Source organism: Nicotiana sylvestris, chromosome 10, assembly GCF_000393655.2.
Source record: "Nicotiana sylvestris chromosome 10, ASM39365v2, whole genome shotgun sequence".
Lineage (NCBI taxonomy): Eukaryota > Viridiplantae > Streptophyta > Magnoliopsida > Solanales > Solanaceae > Nicotiana > Nicotiana sylvestris.
The window spans coordinates 94,336,392-94,347,234 of NC_091066.1; the positions used below are offsets into that span (position 1 = coordinate 94,336,392).

Sequence of the window (10,843 nt, forward strand, 5' to 3'; positions counted from 1 at the left end):
TAAGTGTGATTTACTACCTAACTTTGTGTTCGCTGAAACACTAGGGTTTGAAGTACCACTACATCAGAGTGTAATCCGTTCTATTCTGGGAGGAAATAGTCCATAACCTTGGGTACTAGGAAGGGATTAAATTTTTTAAGGAAACGCTGTAAATTCAGTGGGGTCGGATTAACTTTTGTTTCGTTTACATTTTCTATTTATATATTATTTTATCTTTTCCAGAATTAGTTTACAAATACACTTTACTAACAATATGCACTTTTGTAGCCCTACACACAATGGTCTGATTTATTACCCAAGATATCTGCTTGTCGAATAGTTTAGACTTGCAGATATTTTAATTCTTGTCGTCTAATGATGACTTACACCAACTTGGTAAAGAGACTTGACCATTTGCAGACATCCCTTTGTCTTTTCACCATTCATTTAGTATTCTATAGAAACTTCAGAGCGGAATGAGATCTGAGGTGTGTGGAAAGTAGAGTTCATAACCAGATAATGTATAGCCAAGAATCCTTCCTTTCAAGACATGTAGTCCTACCTGTATTATAACCCTAGTAATATTGTTCTTTGAGATGGTATTAACATGCCATCCGAAACCATAACAAGCTAAAACTAAGCAGTGGGGAGAAATCTTGGCTCAGCTTATTTTCTCTGGAAAAACCCACATGCTTAATTCTGTATATCAACTGAGACATAGCGCACCAATTTGGTAAGGAAATGCCAAGTTCTTTTACTTAAAAAGAAATAAAACAGCCAATGTCTATGTAGAAGTTTTTGAAGTATGGTATTCGAGAAACTGCACTTATGTAGAGCAAACTTGTCAGTAATACCTGTTGGCTGTTGCCTTTATTATTAGGTGGAGTGTATCTTAGAAGGAGAATAAGTTTGACTAGAATTATGTTATTGGAGGATGGCGAAGTTATCATAGACAGTGCTAAAAACGGTTTTGTCAACATCCGCAGGATAAATATATATATATAGAGAGAGAGAGAGCTATCCGTGACATAACGGAAAATGCATTAACATACATGACTAGCACAAACTTTTATCACAAAAATACCATGTCCACCAAAAAATCGTTACAGAAGAAATACAGAGAGAGCACCCGCACCCTAAGCGGTAGGGAAAATTGAGAATTAGCTAAAAGGAAGGGCTTTCTCCTCCAAGCCACAAGAAGAGGCCGTCTTCTCAGAGTTTATGATCCATACAAACAAATAATACTATAATTAAGAAAAGCTGTGCTCTGCCAAATTTTGAGTCCAGATTAATTTTCCTTGTTGAGCAGAAATTGGTGACACATTCTGATAAATGTTATTATGGACCTTGGAGATGAGTCTTGATTATTAGGGATGCATGCCTACATCATTGTCTAGCTGTTATTCGGCAAAGTTCAGATCGAGGCTTGGCGACTTCAACAAATATTACCCTGCCATCCAGAAACTGAAAAGGGCAATTTGTTAGGATATACTCAACAAACAACAATTCCATGAAGCAACAATGACAAATAGCAAATGAGGATAGAAGTGCGTTTGCCATTAGGATATATTCAAATTGTTGAATAGTCCTAATTGATAGTTTGGAATTTGGACATATCACTAGCAATGGAATGAAGTCAATGACTCTGAGCCGCCCCTGAAGTTACCGAAAATTATCACAAAAAAGATTGACATGTTACCAGAGCTTATGACATGGCCAACTCACTTCTTTCAATATCTTTATATCCTTTAGGTAGTATACTTTCCTAGACAGGTGTAGTGCATAAAGAACTTAGTTTTTATTCTAAAAAGAAACTATTACATCACTTATGCTATTTTATTGAAAATCAATTGCCATACAGTATCATGTGACATAAAGATGACTTGCTTCACTGATGACCAGTAGCTGATCTTCCACGCACACAGAGGAAAAGTCCTCTTCAATAACGAATCCCTAACCATGCCATCTTTTATCACAACTTTACTTTTACGCCATATTTTCCAACTTGTACATAGAGAATATTTCATTGACAGCAAACTCGCCAAAAAGACCTCTATCTGCTAATGTCGTAGGATTGTTATCTATTCTGAAGAACTTAATAGTGTTCATTTATCAATCTATCAAACAATAAATGACGGGAAGCCAGATGAAAATTCGCTAAACCCCCACCAAGATCCATATCTAATGTCTGAACTTGTCAGGCATCCACTTGACAAATAAACTCACCAACCTTATTTTTTGTTTACTGTGTAACCCCCATTAGACAACTATTTTCGACCCCAAAAAGATGTAATACATATATTTTTTTGATAAAGCAATAAATTTTATTGAACCGTGTACAATGGGTATACCGAAAAGTAGAGACCTACATAAAATGATTCTCTAGGAATAACATCCAATCATATCTATAAAAAGAGAACTTCATAGGTGCACATATATTGACCTCAAAGTAATTACTGATCGGGGGAGGGACTATGTACCGTAGTTGTAAGGGAAAATACATAAGTTGCACCTTGAAGTTGTCTCAAAAAGTCAGGTACACACTTAAATTTTGAGGGCAATCTTTTACCCCCTATTCTTGTTTGAAGTAGAGCTAACACCCCCTTGAAAAGCAATGCCTAGATTTTAAAAGGCCAGTGTATTACACATGCAGAAACGTAATTTTCTCTTATATCATTTTTTTTCACTATTTTTTTCTTCTTCTTCTTGCACTTTCTCAGAAAATCATGTAGGATTACTATTTTATTCTATTTCAATTGAAAGCTATAAAACTTTCAAAAAGAATTATCTGTTTATCACTATGTTAATTACTCACACAGTTGGCTTTGATTTGTTTGAGTTCTTGCTTCAGTAAAATGCAAACGGCAGTTTGGCAACGTTTAAGAGGGAAGGACACCAGCGATAGGTGGAAGATGGTGAAGGGGACGGAGGAGGAGATGATGTTTGATGACGAAAGAAAGCAATGCAGCAAAAAGAATAGGAGCTAAAGGGCCTCAGGAGCTCTTCTTCACGGGAAAAAATAAGGTCGCTGGAGTTCGATTTTCTGGCCAGTGGACACTCGATAAAGCTAGTGAAGAAAATCAAGCAATTATTCTGTTTCAGGATTTGGGGGCAATTATCTTAGGCTGATTTTCATCTTGAACCATACAAACCAAAAAAAATAAAAAATCATATACATCAAGCACATTCCTCAAATACGCAGAGAAAGCTTCTTTAAGAAAAATACACACACCCAGTTTCAATGAAAATTTCCAGCTCATGAATCTTACGCTCCATCAGCTCTTTCCATATAAATAATAACTTTGGGACATGCAAAAAGAGATGCATTGCTCAAAAAAGAAAAGATTCAAACTTTGTGAGGAAAAGTGTCCAAAAACAAAGAAGAAAGGGCAGCCCAGTGCACAAGGCATCCCACACTCACGTAGGGTCTAGGGAAGGGGCGTGCCCTCAAGAGGTGTGATGTAGACAACCTACCCTTATGCAAGCATTAGTGCTTGCTTCCACGTTAACTGACAAAGAGAAAGGTTTGGGTTGGGGGGGGGGGGAGGAGAAGAGGTCAAACTTATTTCTTTCTCTTTTCTCATATTATTTTTTTTGTTACTTTTTAATAGTTGGAAAAATAATAAATGGACCCTATCTTCCACTTGTCCTACTTTAAATGGTCCTAGTTGCCAGAGAAGTTTATCATTTAGGCGTATTTATAGGTTTTCACGTGCCTGATGTGGGTGAAAATCACATTTTTGCCGTGTCATCACTTAAGAAGGTCATAGTTCCACTTCAAACAAGAATAAGGAGGTAAAAGGTCGCCCGCAAAGTTTAAGTGTATAATTGACTTATTGGGATAACTTCAAGGTGCAACGTATGCATTTTCCCAAGTTTTAATCCAAGCTTGTGTCTCATAATTCATGCCCTTGTTCAAAGGCTAAATATCAGGTGTGTGAAAGAGCATCAAAAAGGACTTGAACAAAGTAGTAGACTGTTTGAGACTGACACCAACTTGTTTGGGATTTTGGCATAGTAGTAGTTTTTGTTGTAGAGTGTTTGAGGGCCATAAGTCTCTTTTAAGGTTGCACTATCTTAGAAGGGTTTTCCATGTTTGAGAACTTGGAGATAAAAAGAATGTTCTATGACAAATATTTGTTACCTTTGACAATAAAAATGATAGGAATAATTATAAGGAAAAGGTCCACATTTGTCCCATGAACTATGCAAAATGGTGTAGATTTATCCTCAGTTAATAGTTCGGGTCAAATATAACCCTGCCGCTACCAAAATGGGCCAAATTTTCCTCTTGGTTCAAATGGTAAATCATTATAATCTCTAATGACATATTTTATCTCCTAATACTGCCACATGGCTCAATTAAAACTTCACCACTTTTTACCAGCCGCTTCCCCGTATACCCATCCTTGTTTGACCCGATTTAATTTTGTAAAAAGTCAAATTGATGTTAAAACCTTACCTCGATTTCAAAAGAAAGACAAAAGAGTGCAACATCAAATACAACAACAACTCAATATAATCTCATAAGTGGGGTGTGGGGAGGGTAGAGTGTACACAGACCTTACCTCTGCCTTTAAGAAGGCAGGGAGGATATTTCTGGAAGACCCTCAGCTTAGGAAGGGAAAAGGGAGGGGCAATAACAAACAAACCGATCTGGCAAACGAAGCGAAAATACAAAACTAGCAATAGGTAATGGTGCAATCAGAAAACAGAAACAAAGACAACAACAAGTAGTAACAGAAGTCTAGGGATACGAAAAAATACGAAAAACACCAAGTGGTGTATCAAAGCTACTGTTACAAACAATGACAACACTCGACTACCTAACCCTTAACCTTTATTCTAAAACCTCCACCCTTTCCTATCCATGATCATGTCCTCAATAAGCTGGAGCAACGTCATCTTTTGCCTAATCACCTCTCCCCAATAGTTCTTCGGCGTGTCTCTACCTCTTCATTAGCCATCCAATTCCAGCCTCTCACACCTCCTCACCAGAGCATCAATGCCTCTCCTCTTCACATATCCGAACCATCTAAGTCTCGCCTCTCACATCTTGTCCTCCACAGGTGCCACACCCACCTTGTCCCTGAAACTTCATTTCTAATTTTATCTAACCTGGTATGCCCTTTATCCGCCTCAACATCCTCATCTCAGCCACCTTTATCTTATGGACATGAGAGTTCTTGACTGGCTAACACTCCGCCTCATACAACATAGTCGGTCTGACCAGCGCTCTATATAACTTACCTTTAAGTTTCGGTGGCACATTCAGAGTGCAACATCAAATGCTTTCCATAAATTTACTACTACTTAGTTTCAATGAACCTTTGCTATATTTCCAAAGCAAGACAAGGTGGTACAAGACAATAACGTTAGTTACTTACGAGTTTTTCATTCGGGCATCCTGTGGGCCGACTCCGACGCGCACAAGCTTTGTTTTTCTTAAGATGATTCATTTGACGACTTAGAAAAGATTTTACAATATATGCCAATAGATTCTTTTGAGCTGATGGTTTATCGGAAGTAGCCTCTCTACCTTCATAAGGTAGGGGTAAAGTCTCCCCATACCCCACTTGTGGGATTATACTGGTTTTTTTTTGTTGTTGTTGTATGACAATATATTCTTTAGTGAACAATATCTTCTAGTCTATGACAGAGTTACATTCTATTTAGGTAAGGATGAATGTTGGTTTAAGACTAGAATTACCTTCCCATGCATTCCCTCAATTGCTTTATGTGATTCCTCCTCCGTAGCATAACGAAGGAAAGCAAATCCTCTTGGTCTGTTGGCAATTTTGTCCATCACCAAATTCACTACAAATAGATATGTTTAAGGAATTTTAATAAATTAATATGCTAGCTGCAATTTTTACTCTATTGTGTGTGTTCAACTGTGGTTAACGTTTACCAACTTCATTGTACGGTACAATTGAGTTGGCAGAGAGTACAACAGCAACAATTGTCATATGAGTGCTCGCAATTTCATAGCAAAGGTACAACAAAGTCAGCACAGAGTAGAATAGGAGAGCAATTTCAGTGCAAGGTACAGCAAAGTAAGCAGACGGTACAACAGCAAGATTTAGTATATGATGAGTGGTAACTTGGAATAGAAAAGAAGGGATATTTTCACCTTCCACGAGCTCCCCAAAGTCGTCGAAGGCATTTTTTAAGCTCTCTTCACTTGTACGAAATGAGAGTCCTACAAAATGAAATTACTTCAACAAAAAAGTAAAAATGGAACAAAAAATATACAGGTAAAAAAGAACTGACCACTGACAAAGAGTTTGGTAGAGGGATTGAAGTTGAAGCGAGTCCTTGGGGAAGAAGACTGAGGATAACAAGATACAATTTGGAAATAACAAATTGATAACGAAGAAGAAGAAGAAGAAGAGAAATGTTGAGTGTGAATTATTGGGCGACAAGGAAAAAGATATTTTGATACTTTTCTAATGGAAGACGACAGTGGTAGCGGTGCATACACATTGAACACTGCCACCATTTTTCTCAAACAATGAAACTGGATAAGGGGTCACCGAATTCGCTTACTACCGTATACGAGTAAGGGTGTATTGTTGGCCGGCCTAGCCCGGGACCGGCCCAGGCCCGCGTGCCAAACGGGTCAAATAGGCCGGGTCTCTAGTGGTGCAAAAGCCCATAGCGGGCCGATTCTGACCAAATAGCCCGTGAACCTGGGACCGTTTAGTCCGGGACTGGCAGGCGGGCATGGGCCGGTTCAACCGGGCCAAACGGGCCCAACAGCTATTTTTTATATAAAAAAAAAAAATTAAAATGGCCAACGGTCAGATTTTTAAAATCTAGCCGTTGGCCTTCAATTTTCAGCCGTTTGGAACTTTAAAAAATAGCCATTTGACCCCCAAACTTTGTTTTAACCTCAAACTTTTTATAATTACACTTTTTCCCTATTCTCAACTATAAATACCCCCTCATTCTTTCATTTTTACTCACAAATTCATCAATCTCTGTCTAATTTTCTTCTATAATTGCAATTTCGTGAAAAATTGTGAAGGTGGTGAATTGAAGTATTCAAGTCTTCAACGATATTCAATTTTCAAGAAGTTGTTCGTCAATTCGGTAAACTCGTTCCAACTCTTAAGTTTTAATATTATAGTTTTGTTTGTTTTATTTAGTATAATTATAATTAATATGGACTTTTCTTTGAAAAAAATATTTGGTGGTAAGGGTAAGGGAAAATCTAAAATTGGTGAATCTAGTTGCCAAGCTACTACTCTTCCCCCGGCTCCCCGACCCAGACATGTTACCCGTCCTCCTCCACCTATTATTCTTGATAGTGATAACCCTTATTTTCAATTTTCCGATAGTCAATTTTGTCATGATGTTGCACCAGGTCAACAATTAAATGAAGAAGTTATGAATGCTCTTTATCTTAATCAAACTATCTTTGAAAATGATGAGAAAAATGATGATTTAGATGAAACGCAACCGGATTTAGATGATACGCCTACTAGTCCTGTTAATAACTCAACTGATGCTCTGCTTGACCCTCATAGTAACCCCTACTTTTAATAGAAAACCTTCTAAACGGCCCGAAACATCTCTTGTTTGGCACTTTTTTACTCAACTAAGAGAACAAAATAAGGCTAAGTGTAAAACTTGTGGGTCTTTGATGGCTCATAAATATACTGGAGACCGTAGCGGTACGGGTAGTTTGACTAGACACATATTGAAACACCCTAGAGATAAAGCTAGATATTTTCAAATGAAAGTTGCGCAAGAGGGGACAAGTGTAGATACTACGGTTAACTCTAGTACAGGTTCAAATCTAGTTCAACCGGGAATTAACACTGTTACCGGTGACATTTTATATTATGATCCAAATAAAGATCGTGAAGAATTGGCAAAAATGGTTACTGAATGTGCTTACCCTATAGTTTTCCTTCTAACCCTCATTTTGTGCATTATATTAGAAGAATTTTTAATCCTACTTATAAAGGATGGCCTCGTGCAACCGTAAAGAGTGATATTTATAAATATAAATATGAATATGAACAATATTTGCGCTATTTATTTACTCATATAGATTGTCGCATTGCTGTTACTACTGATATTGGTAAAAGTGATAATGACTGTGATTATCTAACTGTTACAAGTCATTGGATAGATGAGGAGTGGATAATGCAAAAGCGCATTATTGCTTATAGAATAATTAATTCACGCCACACAGGTAAGTTTATTGCTAACACAGTTGCAGATATTTGTAGATATTTTTGTATTAGGGATAAAATAATGTCGGTTTTAATGGATAATGCTTCTAGTAACACTAATGTTATAGGCTTGCTTACAACTACACTAAATCCTGTATTTAGTAATATTTTTCATGTTAGATATATTTGTCACATTTACCATTTAATCGTCGGTGATGATATGAAAGTTTTAAATGTAGAAATTGGAAAGGTTAAAATGGCTTTTAATTGGCTTTTTTATTCAAACCGTAGAAGTAGACTTAGAGATTATTTTAAAAAATGTGATGAATTTGGCCTAGAGAAAGAAAAATTCCTAAACCTTGTCCGACTAGATGGAATTACATGTATAAAAGTTTAGTTGTTGCATATGAATATAGAAACCCAATAAGCGCAACATATAATGCTCGTGTAGGTGATGATGATGATGAGCACCTTACAAATCAAGATTGGACTAATGTTAAAATGCTTGTAGACTTTTTAGAACAATTTCATGTTGCTACAAATGAATTATCTCGGCAATATTATCTTACTATTTCTAACTGTTTAGTTTATATTGCAGCACTTGCAGATTTATTTACTCAATTTTCAGAGGGTGGGGTAATTTATGAACAAGCTATTAATTCTATGAAAGCTAAGTTTAAAAAATATTTTTTCCCTATCCCCTTATTTTTGGTGTTGCTACAGTGTTAAATCCTACAATGAAATTAGGAGGTCCTCACTTTTGGTACTCAAAAATTTATAACGCTTTATCACTTTCAGCTGAGGAATTTGCTACACTTGGAGATGCAAAAGCCTCAATTAAAATAAATGCTCAAATAATTTATAATGCTTATCAACTTGCCTTAGATCATGCTAGACCAAATGTTCCAACTCCTACTTCGTCTAGTTCGCAATCATCAAAAAGAACTGCGGGCCTAAAAGCCCTTAGTTCTTGGACGGAGTTCCGAGGTTCTCAAGGTGATAATATTGGTGATAGGTCACAACTAAATGAGCTTCAAGTTTATTTGTCGCAAGGACTTGAATCAGAGAATCCCGTTGGCTCCTTTGATGTTTTGGAATCGTGGAAGGACAAACAAAACACTATCCGGTTCTTTCAAGGATGGCTCGAGATATTTTAAGTGTTCAAGCTTCAATAGTGACATCGGAGAGCGCTTTCAGTCAAGCGAGATTTCAAATCGGTGATCATAGAGCGTCTATGAGGGAGAGCTTGGAAATATCAGTACTCTTCATAGATTGGATCCGTTTGGAAAGAAGAAATTTTGGACTTGCAGAATCACAACCGGAGATAGACGAAGCTTATGAAGAAATGCTAACGGAACTTGCGCAGGATGCTGCTTCGCCCGGAAGTGGTGATGAACAAGCTTCTTTTCCACCACCACCAACGGAAATTCCTCCGGACCTTGAAGGATTTATGAGATTTGTTAGAAATAATACATAGACTAATATGTAACTTGTATTTTGGCACATCTTCCTTAGTTTTTTTTTCTTTTAATGGTGGTATTAGTACCTTGTTGTGCTCATTCCATTGGGGGGGATGAAGACTAAGAAAGATATTGCCATTTTTTGTTAATGTCGTAATAATAAAAATTATAAGACATTCTCTTGAATATTTCTTTGCAATTTATTTTGTGTTTAAATTTGATATAGTATATATATTATATATCTAATACATATAAGCTATATATAAGACACTATATATATATATATATAGTTTTTATAGTTTATAAACTATAGTTTATATATAGTTTAATGGTGGTATATAGTTTATATATATATATATATTTAAGTTATATATTATATAAGGCAATATATAATTATATATACATACTATACATACTATATATATATTTATATATCTATATATGAGCAATTTATATTAGTATATACATATATAGTTTACAAGAAATTGCCTTAGATAAAAAAAATTAAAAAATAGCCCGGAACGAAAAAGCCCGTTTAGGCCCGCGGGCCCGACCCATTTAGCCCCGGACCATGTGGTCTTAAGACCGCAGTGGGCTGGTTTCACTCATTTGGCCCGTTAGGCCCGGGACCATTTGACTCGGGATCGCCTCAGCCCGGCCCGCCTAAGCCCAGGCCCGTTTGGCCCATTTAGGCACGGGCCCGGACCACAATACAGCATTATATACGAGTCACCGAAAATAGTAGCATCAAAGAGTTTTAGGAAGTACTTACTATTTATATCAAACATCTATTTATATTTATATCTATTTATCTATCGAAGCCCCTTAACAAAATATTTTTACTCTTTAAAGTAAATTTCACATTGAACAAAATTATAATTATGTCATTTTTCTACTATTTTAGATTTTAAAATTAGCTAAATTTTGATTAATATATATATTTATAAAACTATGTAGCTTCTCCTAATATTTAGGAATTCAAAATATAGTAAGATTTTACCTAAATAAATCTTTCATTATTTAATTCACAATTAATTTGCTTTGTAATTTGTTTGTGTTTTGCTTTGTAATTTGTTTAGGTTTGGATTCTTTCGTCTATAGTAATATCTCGTTTGTTTTATTTTAGTTTAGTTTTAGAATAAAGATTGTGGAGTCCAATTTAAAATCTAAGGTTAAATCTAAAGAATGCATCCCATGGTTAAACACGTTATTATCTCC

The 10,843-nt window shown here is 36.2% G+C and overlaps 1 protein-coding gene across 1 annotated transcript; it reads right to left on the reverse strand.

Annotated features, from left to right (window-relative positions):
* Window positions 1-1,003: 1,003 nt before the first annotated feature.
* Window positions 1,004-6,526, reverse strand: LOC104243837 (organelle RRM domain-containing protein 6, chloroplastic). The gene is made up of 4 exons (XM_009799102.1): window positions 6,253-6,526; window positions 6,113-6,181; window positions 5,690-5,796; window positions 1,004-1,443 (listed from the first exon to the last, which is right to left on the reverse strand). The coding sequence occupies exons 1-4, from the start codon at window positions 6,479-6,481 to the stop codon at window positions 1,366-1,368; spliced, it is 483 nt and encodes a 160-aa protein (XP_009797404.1). The 5' UTR covers window positions 6,482-6,526; the 3' UTR covers window positions 1,004-1,365.
* Window positions 6,527-10,843: the final 4,317 nt, after the last annotated feature.

Excerpts from the sequence above, each read along its gene's own strand:
- LOC104243837 (XM_009799102.1), bottom strand. The coding sequence starts at position 6,481 with ATGGTGGCAGTGTTCAATGTGTATGCACCGCTACCACTGTCGTCTTCC. Across the intron at positions 6,182-6,252 it reads TACCAAACTCTTTGTCAGTG|GACTCTCATTTCGTACAAGT; the intron begins GTCAGTTCTTTT and ends TTCATTTTGTAG. Across the intron at positions 1,444-5,689 it reads TTGAGGGAATGCATGGGAAG|TTTCTGGATGGCAGGGTAAT; the intron begins GTAATTCTAGTC and ends TGCCCTTTTCAG.